General features: G+C 39.5%; 1 protein-coding gene across 1 annotated transcript in view; it reads right to left on the minus strand.

Annotated features, from left to right (window-relative positions):
• The window catches only part of Smchd1 (structural maintenance of chromosomes flexible hinge domain containing 1), a 138,979-nt gene that overhangs the window by 108,396 nt on the left and 4,529 nt on the right, over nt 1-26,054 (minus strand). The window contains exons 2-7 of the mRNA XM_059278617.1: nt 17,768-17,843; nt 14,947-15,108; nt 7,008-7,090; nt 6,316-6,449; nt 2,608-2,722; nt 2,387-2,506 (exon numbers count right to left, since the gene is read on the minus strand). Coding sequence (XP_059134600.1) covers nt 2,387-2,506; nt 2,608-2,722; nt 6,316-6,449; nt 7,008-7,090; nt 14,947-15,108; nt 17,768-17,843 — 690 coding nt within the window. The remainder of the gene's footprint in view (nt 1-2,386; nt 2,507-2,607; nt 2,723-6,315; nt 6,450-7,007; nt 7,091-14,946; nt 15,109-17,767; nt 17,844-26,054) is intronic.

Below are 26,054 nucleotides of genomic sequence, written 5' to 3' on the forward strand. Positions count from 1 at the left end.
AACCTCCAAACGGAGTGTCTTAAAAGCCCAACATTCTCTTGGGCTCAGAGCAACTGTGTCTCCTGTCAGCAGAATTCTAAGTTATTTAAATGCCATATTCTCTAGGTCTGTGAACTGTTTAAAGATTACCTATCCATCTGACCTATGTATCTGTAAATCTAGACAAGCTAAGTAACATTAACTCTAGAGATGACAAGTATGGGTGACTATGAATCTGTAAGTCTTATCTACCTAAATAACCTAAGGACAAAGGCTTCATATAAACAAGGTAAACAGTCTGTAAACAAATGTGCAGCAAAAGGACAATGATCTCAAAATTGTGACAATAAACAAAACTTAAACAGAGGTAGAAATATATAGTGCAATATGCAATATGACAACAATCCTAAATATGTATCAATATATAAAATATCCAAAACAGAGGTAGAACATATATACAGTATGACAGATATAATATTACATTTGTATCAATATACAAAATATTTCAAATAGAAGTCGAAATATATGTACATTACAACAAATACAGTTCTGTATTTGTATCAAAAACAAACAAACCACAGCGTAGTCAGGTCTGTCATAGCAATACCATAATCATAGGTACCAACTTCTGTCTCAGTTTTTTTTTTGGGGGTGGGGGTGGTTGAGACAGGGTTTCTCTCTGTAACCTTGGCTGTCCTGGAACTTACTCTGTAGACCAGGCTGGCCTCTGCCTCCCAAGTTCTAGGATTAAAAGTGTGCACCACCACTCCCTGCTTGGTTATTATTGCTATGATAAAACACCATGGCCATGGCAACTTATGAAAGAAAGCATTTATTGGAGCCCATGGTTTCAGAAGGTGGTAGGGTCCATGACCATCATCGTGGGGAACATGGCATCAAGCAAGCAGGCATGGTGCTGGTACAGTAGCTTAGAGCTTACATCTTGATCTACAAGTAGCAGGCAGAAACAGCTAACCAGAAATTGGCATGGGCTTTTGAAACCCCATACCTAACCCTCAGTGACACACCTCCTCCAACAAGACCCCTACCCTTTTCCAAACAGTTCTACCAATTGAGTACCAAATATTCAGTATGAGCCTAAGGAGGGCACAAACAACAACAACAAAATAAGGAACTGATCAGGTAGGTATTCCAATGCAAAATTATTGAAAATATATATAATTTCTGAGTCTCATTTCTCAGACCAAAAAAATTGTAACATATCATGAAAAGATTAAAAATTCAAATTCATCACAGCTATTCAAATTCTAACAATCTGTAGAGAAAAAATATGTGCAATTTGGAAAAAATGTTACACAAAGATAACCAAACACTGTACGTATAATTATAGGGAAACTTTTCAAATATACTAAATGCTCAAATAAAATAACAGTATAACCAGCAATAGAAATATTATAAAGCTATTTACACACCCCCTTCTGGTCTCAGTTACCAGACACACATGTAGTATATATACATACATGTAGACAACTCATATTCTTTTTAAAATGTATTGTATACAAAAACACTTTCCAAATGAGGAATACTCAAGAGGTTGATGTAGGAAATGTGGTATCAAAGCTCTAAGTATACATATTTTTAAACAGCGGACTGTAAAGAAACTTACCAAAATGTTATCAGTACCTTTCTCTGATACTTGGGAGTATTTTATTTGCTTTCCCATAACATTATGCACATCTTCAAATAAGAAAGACATTTTTAAATAGTTATTTGTGTCTTAGAGGTTTATTTTTATCATGTGTAGATGTATATATGGAGGGGATATACACAAGTGTGAGGGCATAGTTGTAACAAAATCTCAATTTCCTCAAATTACATTATCTCAAACACTATTTTCCTACTTGGTTTCTATTATATTACTTCATAGCAAAGATTTTAAAATTTATATTCTAGGCCAGAGAGATAGCTCAGTCTACCAAGGCACTTGACACCAACCTGATGATGTGAATTGGATCCCTGGGACACACTCCTTCATGCTGTCCTCTGACCGTGTGCACTATGGCACATACACGCACTCACGCACACGAGCGCCCCCCCACGCACACGCGCGTCCCCCCCCCCACCCTACACACACAAAATAAATTAATAAAACGTCAAAAAAAATTTTAGCGTAAATTCCAACCAAGGTCTGAAACTTTTTAAGTAATTTACAGAAAGTTGCTTAAGTTAGTTTATGAGAAAAGTTTTAGCTTAAAAAAAAAACCCACATAAATGATAAGTTTGCTACTTTCTAAACGAAAATATGAAAATAACTCATTTTGAAAATCTCTTACTACTTTCAAGTTTTTAAAACATTGACATCTCAGTAATAACTCAGAAAATGTTCTGTCCCATCATGTGGTCAAAGCAATAAATGTGTAATTTTGAGCTGTAAAATGTACTGTACCTTTCTGTTTCTAATGTATCCACTATATATTGCCTCTTTATTTTTTTCCTTTTTCTCAAAATCTTCTTTAGAAAGCACAAGCTCATGAACATCCTGGGAGTCTGCAGGTTTGCTTATCATCTGTCAAACAATTTAAAAGATACAGTAACTCCTACTAGTTAAGTTTGTCAATCCCAAAATACTTTTATCAGTTTTCACTTACAGGAAAAATTTTCACTTACTCTGGCTGATTGCCCAACAAAGAAAACAGCCTGTTTGCCTCCAACACCAAAATAGGAAATATCACTGTTCAAACTGCGTGGTACTGGTACTGGCCGAACATAGCCTGAATGATCACTAAAAGAAAACACTGTATTAATCAGACCTTTAGAACAATCTACTTGAGAAATAGAGGGAAAAGCATCCTAAGTTAGAGAACAGCATGGGACATATAATAAAATCCTGTCTTAGAACCTACCACTCACCAAAACCCCTACCAAAACCACAAAGTGCATTCTAGGCTAGGAATGTAATTCAGGATTACAGCATTTGCCTAGCATCTGCAAAGCCCTGAGACTGATCTCTGGGGCAGGGGTTTCCATTATACCCACAGAAACCCTCAGCAAAGGAAGACTTATGGTTTCTTTTCAGGAAATGTAAAATAAGCTGATCACCAAACTTAAGTGAGCAGACTTCAGTGGTAACACAGAATGACAAGCTATTTAAATTTTCTAGTTCTCAAAAAAAAAAAAAAAAAATTATAAGACAAACAAATTTTAAAATATGGTCCCTGACAGAAAAAAGAGCAGTTAATAAATCCATCATTAGAGCTGAAAAGATGGCTCAGTGGTTAAAAGCATTGGCTACTCTTTCAGGATTGGGGTTCAGTTTCCAGCACCCACATAGTGGCTCACAATTATCTGTAACTCCAGTTCCAGGAGACTTAATGTTCTCTTCTGTTCTTCATGGCCATCAGGCATGCAAACGGTACAAGAACATACATGCATATAAATACACATAAATAAATCTTTTAAAAAATCATAATACTGTCACAGAAGTTACTTACTAGATAAAAATTTAAACAACCTATATTTCATGTTCAAATAACAGAAACCATAACCATTAAGTATAAAAGTGTTCCACTAAGCAGGCTCAAGAGATGGCTCAGAAGTTAAGAGTACTGACTGCTCTTTTAGAGGTCCTTGAGTTTAATTTCCCGCAACCACATGGTGGCTCACAACTATGTATGATGAGATCTGGCACCCTCTTCTGGCATGCAGGCATATATGTAGGCAGGACACTGTATACATAATAAATAAAAATCTTTAAAAAAAGAAGTGTTCTACCAAATATATCAATAAAAAAATTTTTAAATCCACAATTTGCATTTGGACAGAATAACTAAAATGAAAAATTCACGTAAGTGGCTGAATCATGAACAGATTTGAATTGGTAGCAGAATAAATCTATAAACTTGTAGACAAGTTGAACTTATATAGTTTGAAAAACAAAGCAGCTTAGTGGTACAGAATCTGCTTAGTATGTGTACAGGATTACTCTTCAGTGCTTAAAAAAAAAAGAAAAAAGTAAAGGAAAATGAACACTGACATTTGAGGTCTATAGGATCATCACTATACCTAAAATGTAAGGCACTGGAAAAGCACAGAGAAAAAAAAAAGTACTTGGAGAAATGATGGGCTACACTTTCTAAATATAAGGAAACTTACTGCAAAAATAAAAGAACTTGAATTAATTGCAAAGAGAATGAAATGATGAAGAGTCATAGCTAGACACATCAGAGTTCAACCACTGAAAGTCAGAGAAAGAAACTGAGCTGGTGGTATACACATGGAATCCCACAACTTAGGAGGTAGAGACTGGTGGACTTCTGTTAGTGCAAAGTCATCCTGGTCTATGTATCGACTTCCAGGACAGCTAGGGTTACAAAGTGAGACCCTTCCTCAAAAACAAGAAAGAACAGAAGAGAATAAAACATTTCTGTGCACTAGAGACAAGCTGGCATTAAGCCAAATTAGATTATAATAAATCAAAGTGCTGATGATAATACCAAGAAAAATTTAAAACTGAAACGAACCATTGGCACCTGTTAAAAATATATTAGTGGGACTGGAAAGATGGTTCAGCAGTTAAGAGTACTAGCTGCTCTTCCAGAGAGGACCTGAGTTTGATTCCCAGAACCCACATAGTGGATCATAATCATCTGTAGCTCTAATTCCAGGGGATCCAATGCCCTCTTCTGGCTTCTGAGGGCAATGGACAAATGTGATGAACAGATATACCTACAGACAAAACACATAAAACAACATATATGTGTACATATGTATGTGTATGTATATGTGTATATATGCGTGTATATGTGTGTATGTATGTATATATATATATATATAGCTAATGTTCTTATATAAGGCACATATATACACATAAAATGAAATAAAATAAAATAAATAACAGATGGTAGAACTCACATGCAGGTATATTCACTATAGAATTTTAACTTTTTCCATGTTTGAAAATATTCCTATAAAATATTAAGGATACGAACAGTGCTAAGGAAGACTGTCAATCATTCTACCAAAAACTGAATCTACCAAAAAAAACCCACAAAAAAACAAGAAAACACACAAACACCTATCAGAATGAAGGTGCATGGACAGATATGAAAAGAGAGGGGGGAAAAATCTAAATAAAACACTACGGAAATTTCTCTAGCCCTGCCTTGCCCAGCAGTCTGGACGAATCTCTCCATAACTTAGAATTCTGTTGACTGAGACATGATTGCTCCTGGCAGCACCCATCTATCTGATCCTGAGAAGATGTTGGGCTTCTAACACATTTCTGTTTGGAAGTTTGTATTCTTGGCACAAACTGGCCTACTGGGCAAAGAACTGCCCTTGCCTTGACTGCTGCCAATATGGACACTGTCCTTTCCGGACAAGCAGGACACAAGGAAAAGCAACTACTGAACTCTGCCAAGACAGGGTAAGATGGTCTTTCAAAATTCCTGCTTCTGAAAATGGTCTGTCAGACATTCTAGGCCTGTAGCCAAATTGGATGCCCCAATGATGCTGAGAAACTTTAGGCGAGTGTCCAGGCTGCCAGCTGTCATTGTCTATTCTCACAAGAATTTCAGAAATTGCTTGCCTGCATTTTCCATTTTCTTAGGTATTATGATGTTCCTTCTCAGGTCTTTGATTGAGTTGAAGACGAGATAGTTACAGTTACAATCTTCTTGTATCTTAGCTAGAGCATATTAATACTACAATTAGAATCTTCAAGATAGGACAGCTATTGGAGTAATCTTGGTAATTTGCCATTTACCTATATTCTGGACATTTCTGGACACTTAGCATGTCTTTCTTGTTTGATGCTATTCTTGTTGGTTGTAGTTCTATTTTTATGTTATTTCTCTTTGTTTTTCCTGGACAATACTTGATAATCATTCTTACTGTATATAGTTTGCATTAAGTTTAGAACTTTCTTATTTAGATAAAAAGAGGAAATATAGTGGTATTTGCTCCACCCATGACCTTGGGCTATAGGGCACAAAGGAGGTGGTGCTTCCTGCTATTATACTTGACCTCTTAGAAGGAGAGGGAGAAGGGTCACATGCCCCTTCTCCCTGCTCCTGCCTGCAAGGTGGATTCACTCTCAATCAGATCAGAGGACAACTTTAGCTGTCTGCTCTGTTCTGTATTCATGACTGTATTTCCTCAATTTACCTTAATAAATTTCCCTAATACTTCTTAAATAGACTCCTGTGGATTTATCAATTTACACTAGAATCTATGTAGGTGGGTGGGTGGATGGATGGATGATAGATGTAAAGATGACAGACAGATAGATAAATGATAGATAGGTATATCTCTCACACTAAAGTTCTTACTTTTACAGGTATCACTAAAAATAGGAAAAAACATGATTTTGCTAACCTTTCATCAAAGTCACCTTGTCTTGTAAATTTTGACAACCTATACACAGCCCAGTTGTTAAGCTGTTTAGAGGTCATTCCTCTTCCATTATCTACCACTGCGACAGCAGGTTTTCCTTGTGTTTCATCAAAAAGCTACAAAATAAAGAGTCAGGAAAACGCCAATTAATACTTAAACCATGAAGTATGAAATTCAATACGCTTACTCATTTCACTGGTATAAGTATAAACAAATACAACTTTCTTAAAGGCACTGAATTATACCTATCAAAAACCTTAAAATTCTTAATGTTTTTTAACCTAGGAATACCATTTCTCAGAATTTAACTTAAGGAAATAATCAAGGCATACATAAATATACACTATTCCCACATTGCTTCTCATGGCAAAAATACAGGAGGGGAAAAAAATCTATTTAAAACGATGAACTCTAGAACTTACACTGTAGCTAACAAAACCCTCTGCATTAATATCATAAAATATTCATTTCCTGTTTACAATTGCATTGTTAAAAAAAGAAATTATAAAACTTAAGTACAGAAAGAGATGTATAAATAAGAGATGTGTGAATAAGCACATACATATATAAAAGAAACTATAAAAATCAGTTAACTATTTCTAGTTTTTCTTTATTTCTAATTTTTCCAATGTACTACTAAAAAATTTACATTTCTTTACGCATTATTTTCTTACCAATTTGATCTGTATTCTCCTAACACCATCATTACGAGCAGTAGCTGACAATGAATTGTCAATTAATTCTGCAAGAGCAAATGCTGAAAGAGATTAAGAAAACAATGCTTAACCTTTCCATCCCAAATACTTCAAACAAAAGTTCAAGGAGAAGGAACTCTGAAGCAAACCACTTTTATTTTCCAAAGACCTACAAGTATTATTACCCTGAGTCTAATGATGTTATGCATAATGAAGTTTCATCACCAACCACTACCAGAATAAAAAAGATTAGGCACCAATCTGAGCCACACAGTAAGGCCCTGTATCAAAACAGAAGCCATGAAAAAGGGCTAGTTTGGGAAGCCAGTGTGGTGGCCAAAGGCCTGTAGTCTCAACTGGGAGGCTGAGGCAAGAAGATTCTAAGTTAAAGGCCTGCCTGGGTTACAAAGCATGTTCAAGACCAACCTGTACTCAGTAAGAACATGCCCTAGATTCAATCCTCTGGACAAAATACACACACACACACACACACACACACACACACACACACAGAGAGCTAGCTTGGATATAGAATTCTAAAGACTAACAATATCATGTTAAATGGTGGCCAGCTGTGGCAGTTTCAATGGCACCCACAGACTCATGTGTCTGAATGCTTGGTCTCCAGTTGGTGGAACTGTTTGGGAAGGATGAAGAGGTGTGGCCTTGTGGAGAAGATGTCACTGGAGGTAGGGTATGAGGTTTCAAAAGAAAGAGTCCTGCCATTCCCAGTGTGCCCTCTGTCTCATGTTTGTAGATCAAGGTATGAGCTTCTAAGCTGCTACTTCAGCTGCCCACCTCTGTGCCCTCACACCACCATCAAAAACTAACCCTCTGAAATCATAAGCCAATTAAATGCTTTCTTCTCTAAGTTGCCTTGGTCATGGTGTTTTGTCACAGCAATAGAAAAGTAACTAAGGCACCTGTGATCTGAGCACTCCAGAGGCTGAGGCAGGAGGATTGCTAGGAGTTCAAAGAGAACTTGCACTCTCAAACAGTTTAAATCATCAGCTTGGCAGAATCTAGAAGCAGTTTGGAGACTAGGAATATCTGTGAGCACGCTTTTTGTTTGGTTTGGTTTGGTTTTTAGAGACAGGGTTTCTCTTTGTAGCTTTGGTGCCTGTCCTGGATCTCGCTCTGTAGCCCAGGCTGGCCTTGAACTCACAGAGATCCGCCTGCCTCTGCCTCCCGAGTGCTGGGATTAAAGGCGTGCGCCACCACCGCCCGACTCTGTGAGTGCTTTTTCAGATTAAGTTAATTAAGTAGGAAGACCCATCACAGCTACCAGGCTGAAGAAAATGGGTAAAGCCGGGTATGCTAGTTTTTATTGTCAACCAGACACAATCTAAAGCTGCCTGCGAAGAGGGAGCCTTGCTTGATGAACTGCCCAAATGAAACTGACTGACAGGGAGACCCCAGCCCACTCTGATGATTCCATCTCTAGGTAGATAACAGCAGAAGGAGCCAGTGAACAAGCTCGAGAGTCAGTCGGTTAGTGCTGTAGTTCCTACATGGTTTCTGCTTGAGTTCCTACTTGAATTCCTGTCCTGACTTCCTTCAATGGATTGTGACCTGGAAGTTTAAGACAAATAAATTCTTTTCTCCCTCAAGTTGCTTCAGGTAATGGTGTTTATCAGAACAACTGAAAGCAAACTAGGGCACCAGATGAGTGTAAACACTCATCCTTCTCTACTTTCTGACTGGGTGGATGGAATGTGACTAGCTTACTCCTGTTCCTGCTATGTCTTTTTGTCTATGATGAAACATAGAACTGAAAAGCAGAATAAACACACCCTTCCTTAAATTGCTTTTTGTCAGGTATTTCATCATAGTAACAGAAAGAATGTTATATTCTCACTATATAAACCAAACCAAAAAAATGTGTTAAATAACATTTTCACGATTTTCTCCAAAACATTTTCTCCTACAAACTCTTAAGACCCAGGAAGTAGACAAAATTGACAAGGCTCTGGACTCAAAAAACAGGCCCAAGCCAGGCATGGTGGCACACATCTTTAATCCCAGGACTCGTTGCAGAAACAGGGAGATCTGTGAGAGTGTGAGGTCATCCTGGTCTACACATTGAGTTTTAAGCCAGCCAGGGCTACAAAGTGATACTCTGTCTCAAAAAACAACAAACAAACAAACTAGGCCCAGAAAGCTCTTGACTCTTAAGATTCTCAAGAGTCCTCTCCAAAGTTATAAAAGCAATAGGCAACTACTGGCTGAGTGCCTGAAGTTGCATAGGGAGCTCCAAGACACAGCCATGTGGGCTTCTTAGTGACACAGCTGTTTTTCATTTAAATGAGCCATGCTCCTGTAAGCAACCTCAAAAGTCACTGGGGCTTGCTATGCAAACTGGCTGGGCTAGTGTCTTTGGTTGTCACTGGAGCCGTATCTGTTCCCATCTCTTCCAGAAAATCAATACAACAAATGGCAAGACCTAGACAGCTCCATGCTACTGATTCCCAGCACACTACCAACCACCTTTGCACTCAATTCACTATTGGCAGCACTATTTTATAGTCTCCTCCCTGAAAAGCAACCATTCAACTATTTCTCTAATTAAAAAGAAACAATACACAGGGTAGTGGTGGAACACACACCTTTAATCCCAGCACTCAGCAGATCTCTGAGTTCAAGGACAGCCAGGGAGATACATAAGAAACTCAGACTTGAAAACAACAAAAAGAAGTGAAGAAGAAGGAAAAGGAGAAGAAAAAGAAACAGCATATGTCTGTTATTTGAGCAAGTTCGGAAAGCAGCCTGGGCTACCCAGTGAAACTGTCTCCAAAGACAGAACAAAGAGAGAAAAGAAGGACAGTTCTACCAAATTCTATCTTCACTTCACAGAAACTTAACCCACTTAGCAAGCACTCTAAACATTAAAGTGATAACTAGATTGATACACTAATTATATAAAGTTAACACAAATTAGGTATGCATATGAATCAGGCTATGGACAACAATAACTAGAAAGAAAAAAAATGTATAGAATTTAAATTTAAAAAGGAAAAGGATCCAGGTGGTGACACACACCTTTAATCCCAGCACTTGGAAGGCAAAGGCAGGTGGATCTCTGTGAGTCTGAGGGCAGCCTGGTCTACAGAGCTAATTCCAGGACAGCCAAAGCTATACAAAAGAAACCCTGTCTCAAAACACCATGTCTCTTCCCCCCACTCCCCCCTCCAAAAGAAAAGAGGAATGGAACAGAGACAAGTTTGAATTTCTGCCTCTAGAAATATATACAATTTAAATACAATGCTTACTACATCAAATTCAACTAGTAGAAGTATTACATAAGAAGCTGGAACAGATACTCTCCTTAACAAAGAGACTAGAGAGCCAGAGGTAAAGCTTTTGTTTCACTGACATACATATATACAATAAAACTCAGATCTGTCTGCTAAAAGAAAACATAAAAGAAATGATGAACATGACTTGAAGGCATGGCCACAACAAGCAAGGAAGAGCCAGAAGGAAAGAAATGAGAGAAAAGATCTTGGGATATATTGCAAAGTTAATGGAAGTCAAAGGCGAAGTTTGAGCAGAGATTCACCACATATTTATGTAACGACGGCACAGCTGAAAACCGATACAGTGAATCTGTACAGTAATTAAGCTACACTGAAAGTCTTTACAAGGAAAGTCTTTACACTGAATACACAATATATATTCAGAAATTTATCTCCAAGGAAGTTATTTAAAATTAACTCAAACATTCAAGCACCTATTCTCTGCCAGGTACTATTCTAGGGAATGCACAATGCAAAGATTCTATTTCTGTGAGTTCAACATTTTACTGGAAGATGGGAAATAAAATGTAATCATGGACAGGTGAATAGTTCATCGGGTAAAGGTGCCTGTCATCAAGCCTGACAACCTGACTTCCATCCCTAGGACTCACATGGCAGGAGAGAAGCAGCTCCTTACAAGCTATCCTCTGACCTCCACATGCACACATGCACACCTTAGTACATATGCCCTCATGCACACAAATAAATAAATGTAAACTTTAAAAACTATAATTATACCTTCATTCCCAGTACTCAGGAGGCAGAGGCAGGTGGATCTCTGTGAGTTCAAGCCTAGCCTGATCTACAGAGTGAGTTCCAGGACAGCCTGGCTACATATAGAGACACTAAATAACTAAATATATAAAATTTAAAAATAAATAAAAATAACATAATCACAGTCAGGTGTGGTGGTACATGTTTTTAATCCCAGCACTCAGGAGACAGAAGCAGGCCGATCTCAGTGAGTCTGAGGCCAAATTGGTCTACACAGCAGGAGAGCTCCAGGACAGCCAGGGCTGCAAAGTGAGACCTGCCTCAAAAACAAAGAGTGGGGGGGGAGGGGGGAGTGGAAAAAAACAGAAAAAAAGAAAAAGAAAATAAACGATTATACTAAGTGTGGTGGTTTGAAAAATAATGGCCCCCACAGACTCAAATGTTTAAATGCTTGGTCCCTCCCCAGTTAGTGGAATTATTTGAAAAAAGATTAGGAGGTGTGACTCTGTTGGAGGAGGTGTGTCATTAGGGGTGGGTTTTGAGGTTTCAGAAGCCTATATATACCATTCCATTTAGCTCTTTCCAGCTCCAACTTGTAGACTGGATATAATCTCTCTGCTACTGCTCCAGTACCATGCCATCCTGTTGCCATCTCCCTGCCATGATGACCAACAACTCTATGCCCTCTTAATTAGCCCCAACTTAAATGCTTTCTTTTTATAAGTTTATAAGTGGCCATAGTGTCTCTTCACAGCAATAGAAAAGTCACTAAGACAGTAACTAAGCCAGGCAGTGGTGGTACATGCCTTTAATCCCAGCACTCGGGAGGCAGAGGCAGGCGGATCTCTGTGAGTTCGAGGCCAGCCTGGGCTACCAAGTGAGTTCCAGGAAAGGCGCAAAGCTACACAGAGAAACCCTGTCTCAAAAAACCAAAAAAAAAAAAAAAAAAAAAGGACAGTAACTAAGTAAATTCTATAGCATATTACAAAGTAGTATGTGCTATAGAGTAAAATGAGCAAAGAGATCAAATAACAAAGGCACAGGTATACACATCATTTAAAATAAAATCTTTTTTAAAGCCGGGCGGTGGTGGCGCATGCCTTTAATCCCAGCACTCGGGAGGCAGAGCTAGGCGGATCTCTGTGAGTTCGAGGCCAGCCTGGACTACCAAGTGAGTCCCAGGAAAGGCGCAAAGCTACACAGAGAAACCTTGTTTCGAAAAACCAAAAAAAAAAAAAAAAATCTTTTTAAAAAATTTAAGCTGGGTGTGTGGTGTATGACTTTAATCCTAGCACCCAGGGCACAGTCTACAAAGCAAGTTCCAGGACAGCCAAGGCTGTTTGTTACACAGAGAAACCCTGTATCAAAAAGCAAAAACAAAAACAAAAACAAAAACAAACAAAATTTTAAAAGCTTATTTCCAGGGTTGGGGTGGAGGGTAGGGATGTAACAGCAGTCAAAGGCACTGGTTGCTCCTCCAGAGGTTCAATTCCCAGAACACACACACAAGCTCACAACCATCTGTACACCAGGCACAGGAGCTCTAACACTCCCTTCTGGCATCTGTGGATACTGCACGCACATGGTGTACAGACAGTTATCAAGCAAATACTCATATACATAAAATATAAATAAACAAACAAATAAGTAAATAAAAATACTTTTTAAAAAAGTTTATTTCCACTCCAACCTTTCTGGTCAATGGTAACTTCTACAGACATTTGGAGATAAATGAAGGAGGTGAAGAAAGTAGAGATGCCAGAAGCCTTGAAAGCAGACAGGCTCATCAGTGGAGAGAAGAAACTAAGGTGAATGGTAGATAAAAACAGGAGAGGTACTGCCTAATACAGCAAGCCAAAGAGGGAGATTAGCTAGGAAAGAACTTTTGACTTGTCTATTTATACCACTTCTGTACTTAACATACATAAAATACATTTAAAAAAATCAACTAATAGAAAGTCTATCTATACCACTTCTATACTTAACATATATAAAACAATGTTTAAAAAAATCAACTAATAGAAAAAGTTCTGAAATGATGAACACCAAAGTATTGGTGATTATTACATTCAGGTAGTAGTAATATGATAATTTTCACATTCTACTCACTTATCTGTTTTTCCAATTTCTAACAGTAAAACACATTTTTAAAAAAAAAAGGATTTGGGGGCTGGAGAGATGGCTCACTGGTTAAGAGCACAGGCTGCTCTTCCAAAGGACCTGGGTTCAATTCCCAGCACCCACATGGCAGCTCAAAACTGCTGTGGGATATCTTTCTATAGGCTGTGAATATGTGTTGCTCTGATTGGTTGATAAATAAAGCTGCATTGGCCTATGGCAAGGCAGCTTACAGATAGGTGGAAATCCAAGCAGATAAACAGAAGAGAAAGGAGAGGCAGGAGAGGTGCCAGCCTGCCGCCCAAAGAACAACATGCCAGCAGACCGGTAAGCCACAGAACACATGGCAAAACACAGATTAATAGCAATGGGTTAATTTAAGTTATAAGAGCCAGCTAGCAAGAAGCCTGCAATATGCCATTAATTGGTAATTAATATAAGCCTCTGAGTAATTATTTTATAAGCGGCTGTGGGACTGTGGGGCCAGTCAGGACCAGAGACACCTTCCAACTATACACAACTGTCTGTAACTCCAGTTCAAGAGGATCTGGCATCCTCACAGAGACATACATGCAGGCAAAACACCAATGAGAGAGAGAGAGAGAGAGAGAGAGAGAGAGAGAGAGAGAGAGAGAGAGAGAGAGAGAGAGAAAACAAAATGAAAGAATATGGTTTATAATAAACACGTTAATAGCATAAAGTACTTTGATAGCATCTAGAAAGAAGATCTGGTAAACCATATGAAACAGTCTATAAGGATAAACCAGTCAAGCTATGAAGGTTTTTAAAAAAAGTATTAAAGACATGGCAATAGGCACATCAATTTATCTATGTAAATTTACAGAGTACAGACTGATGGAACTCAGCAGTAGAATGCTTACCTTGTATGTGCAAGGCTCTGGGTTTAATCCGGAGTAAATAAATAAAAATAAATAAAAGGTAAAGGGTCTTTTCATAACTAGAAGTGGTTTACAGCAAGACAGGAAGATGTCTAACTACAAGGTAAAGCGCAACTAGCTCTATTACTGGGTTAAAGGTGACTTTTTTACTTTAAAGTTGACTTCTGGGCACAGACAAGAGACTCTTTGGAAGCTTAGTCCAGTTAACCTGGCAGCCACAGCAGTGAACGAAGACACCGAGCCGCAAACACAGTAGAAGGTGAGATGTCTTCTGACTTTCACATGTATGCTAGCTGTGGCACGCGTATGCATACACACACCCCCACCCCCCCACACCCCCACCCCCCCACACAGAAGCAGGACTGGGCTGGAGAGACAGTTCAGCAGTTAAGAGTAGTTGCTGCTTTTGAGGAGAGCCCTGTTTTGGTTTCCAGCACTCCCTGGGAAACCACACTCATGTGGCATACAAACAAATACACATATACATGAATAAACTTAAAATTTTTAAAAACAAACAAAAATTCCAATTTCAGTTGGATATATACAAAGAAACTAAGGCAGCAGATCAAAATGAGTTTCCCATGGCCTTATAATAAAGTAAAATGAAAAGATCTACAAAATGTGAAGGAATGGCATATGTGGTGAAAGGATAAAAGAGATTAACAACTTCCCAAAATTATACAGGGGCTGGAGAGATGGCTCAGTGGTTAAGAGCACTGACTGCTCTTCCAGAGGACTTGGGTTCAATTACCAGCATCCACAGGGCAGCTCACAACTGTCTGTAACTCCAGTTCTAGAGGATCCAACACCCATGCCAAAATACCAATGTACATAAAGTAAAAATAAATAAATTTTAAAAAAAATCAAAAATTGTACAAACAGATTACTTACGCAAAGGATTCTGTCCTTCACTTGCATAATATTCATACATGCCACTTTTAACCAGAGTGTCATAGTGAGGTAAGAAGTCAATTCTTTCTTTTGTCGCTGTTAAAAGTGACTGGTCAGCTGATCGTAGCAGGTATAGAGTGACTCCATCTTTAACAATTTCATCTGTAATTGAGAGTTAAAATCATAAGTGCTAGGGTACCATCAGAAACTCAGCGAACTTATTCTGAATATATAACTTGATCTATAAAATGCACTTAACAGTATAGGTAAACTGTCAATGGCTCTATTTACAAATTCCAGTTGTGAATATAAAGAGCATTAATGGAACAGCATAAATATTTCTACAACTCTAAAATACTCAATTAAATATTTAAATTTATTTCATTTACTGTTATTAAGTGTGTTTGTGTGTACATGCCAGCACACACGTGAGCAAGTGCATGTCACAGTACACATGTAGAAGTCGGAGGACATCTTTCTGAAGTCAGTTCTCTCCTTCCACTGCGGGATCCAGAGATCAACCTCAAGTCATCAGGCTTTCCAGGCAAGTGTTTTTACCCACGGATCCATCATGGTGGCCCTTGGGGGTTTTTTGTTTTTGTTTTGTTTTTTAAAAAACCAGGGTCTCATAATATATCTCCAGCTGGCCTGAAACTTACCTTCCTGCTTCAGCCTCCTAAATGCTATGATGACAAGTGTACCAATGTGTGGAGCTTTGAAATGTTTATTCTTCACTGGAGATTGGAAGCCCTGGCTGGCCTGGAATTCACTATGTAGATAGGCCTTGAACTGGGGGAGTCTCCTGCTTCTGTCACCCAAGTGCAGGTGTTACAAGTGGACATCACCATGCCCACCATGGTCTGTTTGTTGAAAGAGGATCTCACTACAGCCTAAGCTCGCCTCAGACTCACTATATAGCCCAGAATGGCTTCCAACTCTGGGCAAGTGTCCTGCCTTAGCTTCCTGAGTGCTGGGATTATAGGTGTAAGCTACCAATGGCAGGTAAAACACATTTATTTTTTATTTTTATTTTTATTTTTTAAAAAACCATTACAGGTTGAGCCAGCTAGACTGCTCAATGGTAAAGGTACCAGCTAGCCAAATCTGACAACCTGAGCTCAGTCCCTGGGACCTACACTGTAGAAAGAGAAAACCTATTCCCAAAGTTATCCTCTGACCTCTGCACTAATACAAACATATACAAATAAAGAACTAAGAAAACATTTAAAAATACAGTAACACAAGTTTACATCTCATAATTTTGTTAAATTTTGGAAAGTCCAAGACTGGTGCCTAGTGAAGGCCTGTTTTCTCATAAATGGAGTCTTCTGTGTCCTCACATGATGAAAAGTTGGAAAACTCAGTATTTTTTGAGATAGGGAGTTTCATATAGCCCAAACTGGCCTTGAATTCCTTATTTTCCTGCCTCCACATCCCAATTGCTCAGATTATAAGCATGTACCACATATCCAGGGTGTTTTGTTTCTTTTTGTTTTTGAGACAGGGTTTCCTTGTGTACACCTGGCTGTCCTGGACTAGCTAGCTCTGTAGAGCAGGCTGGCCTCGAACTCATAGTTATCTGCCTGCTTCTGCCTCGCAAGGGCAGGGATTAAAGGCATGCGCCACTACTGTCTGCACACCCAGGTTTTAAACAAACAATTTCTTTTCTTTTCTTTCTTTTTTTTCTTTCTTTCAGATTCATTTTATAGCTGGGTGTGGTGGCACAAACCTTTAATCCCAGCACTCAGAGTAAAGGGAAGCAGAGGCAGAGGCAGGTGGATCTAAGCAAGTTTGTGGCCAGCCTGGTCTGGTCTACTAAGTGAGTTCCAGGACAGCTAGGGCTGTACAGAGAGAAACCCTGTCTCAAAAACACAATTTTAAAAAGAAAAAAGGATTTATGTGCATGAGTTTTTGCCTGTATGCATGTTTGTGCATGTGGAGATCAGAAGGTAGCAAACCCCTAGAAGTAGAGTAAGGGATGGTTGTGAACTACCACATGAGTGCTAAGAACTGAACCTGTGTCCTCCGAAAGAACAAGTGCTCTTAACCACTGAGTCATCTCGTCAGTCCCAACACTCAATTCCTAGTAAGTTAAATTATCACATGACCATCAGATGAAGATTTGCATTAGAGTGATATCAACAGGAATGGAGACTTCTTCATTGTTTCATTTCAGGAGAGAGAAAACAGGACGGGAGAGATGGCTCAGCAATTAAAGAGCACTTGCTGCTCTTCTAGAGGACCTAAGACGAGTTCTTAGTACCCATGTTGGGAGACTGACTCACAACTACCTGCAACTCCAGCTCCAACAAACCTAATACCCTCTTCTAGACTCTGTAGATACCTGTACTCACGTGCATATATCCATACACAGACACAAATACTTACACAAAATGTAAAAATGATAAGAGTACACCTTTCCAAAAAGAATAGCAATCAACCTAAGCATGGTGGAGCACACCTGTAAGGCTAGTACTCAAAGAGTACTCCAGGTCCAGGGCTCTCTGGGTTACATATGGAAATCCTTCCATAGAGGGGAAAGAGCATAAAATCTGGCAGGTTATGGAAACTTTAAAAAAAAAAAAAAAAGGTTAAAAAAAACGAAAGAATTCAAGTTTGCTAATAGCTCAGTTTTGTGGGTGCCCAAATAAAGCTAAGTAGTAAGGCTTCATTTTCTATGGACCCAACTGACAGCAGGAAAAATGTGGTCTTTGCGAATACAGAAGTACTCCAGATTATCAATGCTTTGGACAGATAGGGATGTACAGCTATTGCTCTATCCGACACAGTAAATAAATGCAAGAGGACATTGCTTACTTACCAAAATTATCACAGGTAATTTCTTTCCTGCTTGTAGTTGTAATAACAAACTTTTCTTCAGATGAAATGCCAATTGTCTATCAAAATTAAAAAAATATATATTACTTAAAGGAAATAAATTCATTACTCATGTTTGCAAGAGTATGAACATACTGATATTACAATTTTGAAACAGCTATTACACTTACTTGTCTAGGAAATAAAGAATTAAGCATTCTTAAATTTTGACTTTGCAAAATTAATCACGATAAGCCAAAAAATTTGCCTTTTTTTTTTGAGACAGGGTTTCTCTGTGTAACAGTCCTGGCTGTCCTGAAACGTGCTTTCTAGACCAGGCTGGCTTCGAACTCACTGAGATCCGCCTTTCTCTGGCTCTCGAGTGCTAGGATTAAAGGTGTGTGCTACCACCGCCCAGCCTAAACTGCTTACTTAACAAGATTCTTTTTTTTCCTGCTATTTGCTACCCAGGACACATGTGACAATCCTCAGATGATGAAAATGTGATATATACAGAGTGGAATTTTATTCAACTATAAAGAAAAATGAATTTATTAAATTTCCAGGAAAAATGGATAGAATCAGAAAATATATTAGTGGGTTAATTCAAGCCCAGGAAAACAACACATGTTTTCTTTCACACATGGATCCTAGCTTCAGATTTTTAAGATTTCTATAATTAATCTTGAGTGTCTATAGAGGTCAGGAAGCCAAAAAGGGTCCCTAAGAGGGAGGAGGGGACATGGTCTTGAAAGGGAAGAGGGGAGTATAGAACATACATGATAGGGAACCCTGGAGTTAAAGGTTTATGTGGGGATGGGCAATGGAATGAGGTGGAGGAAGGGGTGGAAGGTTGCTAACCAACACTAAGGATGTATTAAAAAAGCCTCACAGAACCCCACTATCCTATACACTAACGACAAATATATAATGTCCTAGAGGTGGTGGCACACACCTCTAATCCCGGCACTTGGAAAGCAGAGGCATGCAGATCTCCGAGTTCCAGGCCAGCCAGGGCTATTTAGTGAGATGAGAATGAAACACTTTCTGTGTTTAAGCCTCACTCCACAAAGTGGAACCCTTATCAGGGTAAAGAACTTGTGGCTAAAATATGTCATAGTCCCTAGAGGAGGACCTACTACTCTTCTGCTAAACTGACATAGTATTAAACCGTCTTTTAAGCGTTGGTGATGGCACACGCCTTTAATCCCAGCACTCAGGAGGCAGAGGCAGGCGGATCTGTGAGTTCGAGGCCAGCCTGGTCTACAAAGCGAGATCCAGGAAATGCGCAAAGCTACACAGAGAAACCCTGTCTCAAAAAAAAACAAAACAAAACAAAACAAAAAAAAAACCTTTCAATGACTTTTCACTATACCCATGGATTAGTTTCTCTCGCAACCCTCATCAGAGATGCTGCTTCTTGTAATAAACAATGATTAACACAAACCCACAAGTAATCAAGATACAGAGGATAAGAGACCATGGGATGCTCAGCCCTAAATGGTACATCTACCCCACACCTAGTCTTCCCAAGGCTTGGGGATCGTTGTGGAAAGAGGTGGGGTGACTACAGGGAAATAGTAACTTGCGGATACAACACAGCAGCCGCACACATGAACTCACAGCAGCTGTGAAAGAATGCGCAGGCCTGCACAAGCCAAGCCAGACCAAACTCAGCACAGAGGGAAGCTGGGCATTAAGTCCTCCCCCAGCTGAAGTGATAATAATGATTGACAGCTGCTAGGAGAGGGAGACTCGGATTTAAAGTTACAGCCCCTGTGCTCCAGCAGATAGATAGCCCCAACCCAAGAGTTTACGGGGAGCAAAAGTGGACTTGATGGGTTAAAAAAAAAAGGGACACAAAGGTAGGTGAGTAGGGGAAAAAAGTGGATGTCATCAAAATATCCTATCTAAATTATCAAAAAATGAGAGTGTGTGTGTGTGTGAGTAATATGTAACTTTTAAGAATTTTAAAGGCACTTGAACAGAGGTACCCTGAATAGGCGGGCAGTGCTTCCTCTTAGAAGACATGGGTTATTAAAAATGCTAGGCACAGGTTACCCTCCTACAAGCTATAATCAGGGAAGGCCCAACGCCTTCCAAAAACAACACAGGCTATTGGTATTGCTTATTTGCTCACCATAACTGGATGTTAAGACCCTATTACTGAAGATGCAACATGCTTTGTTTGCAGGACAGAGATCAAATAGGAAGTGACCAGGAAACTTCCTTTCTGATGGCTAGCTTTCACAGTGCCCGTGGGATAGGAAAGTCACAATGGACTCACCCAGAAGTTGACCCCACATGCAACAATACAGACCTGCTAAACAATACATGCCTTCTGATACAATAGTGGCTTTGCTGCTTCTGACTGGACCTGAAGCCCTCTCCACAGGAGGGAATTCATGCCTGGTACTATAAACCTGGTTAAAAGCCCATGATTTAGGGGGAGCTAACTTGTTGTGGTAAATGGATATGTTGTCAAATGGCCTTCTAAATACTCATGGTCAGGGAAGCTTGCTTTTGCAGTAGGCAGCAGTCAATTCAGACTCATAACTGGCCAAAATGCTGGGAAAAGTGACTATGCTCAGCCCTAAATGGGACATTTATATCAAGACTCCACACCCTCTTGAGGAAACATATTGGAGGAGGTAGCAAAATGGAGAACTGGAAGAGGAAGAGGAAGAGTGCCGTGAAATGCTATTTACTAAGCAAGACATAGGCATTGCACACAGCAGCTAACTTTACCTGCCAAAGACAAAATCAAGCCGGTGAACATTCCAGTGTGGATAAAAGAGGAGCTGAAGAGGTTCCATCCCTAACTAAGGAGCTATTGGCAACTGGTAACAACTGGGAAGGAAGTGTCATTTTTCTTTGAGCTGTGGCTGCTGGTAGGTTACCCATGCTCTGATGGATGGCCCCACACTCGAGCATGTAAGCAGCATAACTGGATTCAGTAAGGTATACTCAAGCATGGGAGTGGGGAGGTATGTGGTAGAGGGAAGGAAGATTTAGGTTTAGTATGATCAGAATACATTTTGTGTACACAAATAAAACTGTTAAAGAACAAATCAAAAGATCTTATGAGAAAACCCACTAGTGACTAGGTGAGACATTTTGAAAGGATTAACCTTTTTATATTTATTTATTCATTCATTTATGGGGGACATGGCACATGTAGGGGGTCAGAGGACAACCTGAGAAAGTCATTCTCTCCTTCTACCATGTGGATCCTGAACATGGAACTCAGGTTCTTAGGCTCGGTGGCAAGCACCCTTACCCACCAAGTCATCTCAAAAGCCCTTGGTTCAAGAGGAACCAAAGACATGCTCATTCATTCCATTACATAAGGAATCATTTTATTTGAAACAGCATTAATACAACACTTACTTTATACAAATTAGATATGTAAATGTTAGAAGAAAATAGGTGAGTATTTCATAGCAGTAAGGTATGAGTACATGTGCTACAGAGTATCTAAAGAAGCCTGACATCTTTCTAAAAACATCACTAAATAACTAAGTGAATAAACGTAATAACTTTTTTAAAAAGTGACAATGATGATATGAACTGTAAAAGATTAAAACTACCAAAAAATAATTAGAAAGGTAAATTAACACTGTCATTTAAATTATAAAGAAGACATGTATTTCTGAAATGAAACACAGTAATGAGCAGGTGAGACAGGATTCTGCCTTAGGTAGTGACAGTGACAGACTATTTTCTAGACCAACCTTTCTACCTAAAGGTGTCTAAGAAATTTTAAAATTATGGATGTGCAAATCTTTCAGTAATACAAAATAATTATTTTCTCAAATATTTGTGTGTGTGTGTGTGTGTGTGTGTGTGTGTGTGTGTGTGTGTGTGTTTAACCTCAAAGGCCAGAAGATGGCATCAGGTCCTGAGGCTGGCGTTGCAGGTGGTTGTGAGCCAATCATGGATATTGGGAACCAACCTCAGGTCCTCTGGAAGAGCAGCAAGTGCTCTCTTAACTGCTAAACCATCTCTCCAGTCCCTCAAAATTCTTAGGGTTATTTATAGAAATAACTGGGATGCCAATCCCTAAACCACTTTTTTTCCCTTAGGACTAATTATGTTTCAGGATAAGCAATGTGGTTTTTTTCCCCCCTTGGGGAGGGGATGTGGTTTTATTTGCTTATTTTTTTAAACAAGGTTCTCATTATTTGGCCCAAACTTGCAGCAATCCTCCTGCCTCAATCTCCAATTACACTGATTAAAGGTGTATACCACCATGGTCTCAGCTTAAAAGTTGTTCATTAAAGAATCCTAGCTAGGACTAGAGATAACAGCTCTGTAGCTAAACACCATTTACCTGCATGAGACCCTAGGTTTAAATCCTCATGTGGTGAGGTTGGAGATCCCCTAGCAAATAAGCAGAGGAGGGCAATCAAAATACACCATCAACAGATGAACCACTCAGTAAGACATGGTGGCTCACACTTGTAATCCCAACACTAAGGAGGAGACAAGCGGACTACTTTAAATTGGACGCCACCTGGGCTACAGAGTGATTCCAGGCAGGGCTGAGTTATAGAGTAAGACACTGTCTCAAAGATAGATAGGTAGGTAGGTAGATAGGCAGGTAGGTAGGTAGATAGATAGATAGATGGGTCTGTTGGCTGTAGGTAGGTAGGTAGGTAGGTAGGTAGATAGATAGACAGACAGACAGACAGATAGATAGATAGATAGATGGGTCTGTTGGCTGATACATAAAATAGAATTTAGGAGTCAGAGGCAGATGGACTGCCAGAAGTCCCAGGCCAGACCAGCCAGGATTATATAGCAAGACCCTGTCTAAAACAAAAGAAAACAGAACAAAAACAGGTAACCATTAAATCAGAATTAGAAGAATCCAGCCAAAACCACCCAAATCCCAATTCTAAATTAAATTTAATGAAGACTTTCAGCTAAAATCTAATTTACAAGATACATATGGAAATAGATAAGTCATATAATACTGTTAGACCACGGTACACCTCATGTAGTCCTACAAAATCAGGAAATGGTATCCCACTCATATAATCCCAGTATTAAGGATGCAGAGAAAGGTCATCCTCACAGATACACAAAGGCTACCCAGGAATACATGAAACTGTCTCAAAATACAAACCGAGGGACAGTGAGATGTCTCAGCTTCTAAAGATGCTTGCTGCCAAGTCCAACAACCTGAGTTTAATCCCCAGGATCCTCAGAGTAAAAGAAGCCAGCCTCACCTACTTGGCAACTGTAGGTCAATGGGAACTTCTGTGTGGTGGTTTAAATAGGTATGCCCCCCACAGACTCGTGTGTTTGAATGTTTGGCCTATAGAGAGTTGGCACTATTAGGAGGTGTGGCCTTGTTGGAAGTGTGTCACTGTGGGGGGTGGACTCTGAGGTCTCATATGCTCAAGCTACACCCATTGTAAGACATAGTTCACTTCCTGTTGCCTGCAGATCAAGATGTAGAACTCTCAACTACCTCTCCAGTACCATGTCTGCCTGCATGCGGCCACGCTTCCCACCATGATAATGAACTAAACTCCTGAACTGTAAGCCAGCCCCAATGAAATGTTTTCCTTTATAAGAGTTGCCATGAGCTGGGTGATGGTGGCGGTGGCGCACGCCTGTAATCCCAGCGCTCGGGAGGCAGAGGCAGGTAGATCTCTGTGAGTTCGAGGCCAGCCTGGTCTACAGAGCTAGTCCAGGACAGGCTCCAAAGCTACAGAGAAACCCTGTCTCGAAGAAAAAAAAAAAAAAAAAAAAAGAGTTGCCATGGTCATGGTGTGTCTCTTCACAACAGAAATCCCAACTAAAATAATGTACAACTACAAAGTATATATATATATATATATATATATATATATATATATAAAATTATTTCATGCAATATCCCCATAAATCTATTATTTTAAAGTTTTCTTAAGGATTCTTCTAGAATAATGGCTCAGCATACTTGATCTAGCTTATAACTAACTTCATAGATAGGTTCTGCCTATCTGTCAATATACCTACCTATGTATTATAGATAAGAATGCTAGCACCTTTGTTACCTGAATTACTTTTTACTCATCTAAGACTATATAGATATTCCTTTATAAGAGGATTACATTGCAATTAAAAATGTGTTTCATAGACCCAACCCTTCCAAATATCATAGCTTGGGCTAGCCTATCTCTAATTGCTCATAAGACTTGTATTTGTCTACAGTTGAGCAAAATTGTCAGCAATGTTGAATACTGGACATGAAAATCAGATCGGTATCGTGCAACATATAGGTAACCCAGGAAAAGATCAGAATTTACACCCACTCCAGGGACCATTGTGGAATAAGGGAGTGGTAAGATTTTAAGAGCCAGAGGGAATAGATATCTCTAAGCAAAACAGTATTTGCCAGACATGACAGAGCTGCACATAAACGCACAGCACTGAGACTGGCTGTGTGCACAAGATCACATCAGCCTCAATCCCAGCATGGATGGGAGGGGTTCATGACCTCTCCTCCATATCTGAGGAGCTATTGGCAACTGATGACTACCACTCAGGTAGTACTAAATGGGCTCAGTGTGTATTTTTAAAAAAGAAAAGAAGCATCTTAAATGGTAAAGGGCATGGGGGACTGGAGGAGAAAGAATGGGGGTAGATCTGACTCAAATCCATTATAGGCATGTATGAATACTACATAAAATATTTTCTTTTTATAAATATTGTTTATGTATATGAGTGTTTTGCCTACATCTATGTCGACAGGGCTGGAGTGATGGCTCAGTGGTTAAGACCACTGGCTGCTCCTCCAGAGGACCCAGGTTTAATTCCCAGTACTCTTAGAACGGCTCACAACTGTCTAACACTCGAGTCCCAAGGGATCTGGCATCTTCTGGCCTCTGTGAATACCACAGTACCAGGAAATGAAACATGCACATTATAATTTATATTAAATATTTTTCTTAAAGACAAGAGTTCGAGCCAGGCATAGGGGGTGAATGTCTTTAATCCCAGCACTCAGCTAACAGACGCAGGCAGATCTTTGTAAGTTTGAGGCCAGTCTGGTATACATGGTGAGTTCCAGGCCAGTCAGGACTACATAGAGAGACCCTGTCTCAAAAAACAAAAAAACAAAACAAAAAATCAGAATTCAAAATTCAAAGCAAACTTTCTGCTGAATGTCTCTTTTTGTACCACCACAATGTTGAAAAATCCTAAGTCAAACATTCACATTCTAAATTGAAGGTTGCCTATACTCTCCTCCACTGAAGACAGGTTTTTTGAGACAGGGTTTCTCTATATAGTTTTGGTGCCTGTCTGATCTCACTCTGTAGACCAGGCTGGCCTCGAACTCAGAGATCCGCCTGGCTCTGCCTCCTGGGTGCTGGGATTAAAGGCATGTACCACTGCCATCTGGCTGAAGACAGTTTTTATCTACATTGAAAAAAAAAATCACAGCAAGCAGTGGTGGCACACACCTTTAGTCACAGCACTCAGGAAACAGGCAAATCTCTGAGTTTGAGGCCAGCCTGGTCTACAGAGTGAGATCAGGACAGGCACCAAAACTATACACACACACACACACACAATTTTAAAAATCATATATGGTACATGTCTATGACCCCACCACTAAGACACTTAAGGCAGAAGGATCAGAAGTTGGAGGCCAGCAAGGACTATATAGTGAGACCATGTCTTTAAACAAAAATGAAACCAGGCCTAGTCAGATGGCTAATAAGGTAATGGTACTTCTGTACCACTAAGCCTTACAACCTGAGTTCAGTCCCCAGCACCCACACAGGGGAAGGGAACTCACTCCTACAAGCTGTCCTCTGATCTCCATACATGTTCCCAGTGGTGTGTGCATAAACATATATACACTCACACAAATAAATTTAAATCTAATAGGTTAAAAAAAAGCAGTATCTTGCATATTTGAAAATTGTTAAGAGTAAATTTTTGTTTGTTTGTTTTTTGTTTTTTTTTGAGACAGGGTTTCTCTGTGTAGCTTTGCACCTTTCCTGGAACTCGCTTTGGAGACCAGGCTGGCCTCGAACTCACAGAGATCCACCTGCCTCTGCCTCCCGAGTGCTGGGATTAAAGGCGTGCGCCACCACCGCCCAGCAAGAGTAAATTTTAAGTGTTCTTGTCCTCAAAAGTAAAAACACGTGAATGGTAAATGATATGATTTAAGACGGAGACAGTAGCTATGTCTGTAATCCTGACACTCGGGAGGCTAAGCAGAAGGTCTGTTCACAGTTTAGGCTAGCCTAGAGTACAAAGTGCATACTAAACCAGAGCTAAATACC

This window comes from Peromyscus eremicus, chromosome 13, assembly GCF_949786415.1.
Source record: "Peromyscus eremicus chromosome 13, PerEre_H2_v1, whole genome shotgun sequence".
NCBI lineage: Eukaryota > Metazoa > Chordata > Mammalia > Rodentia > Cricetidae > Peromyscus > Peromyscus eremicus.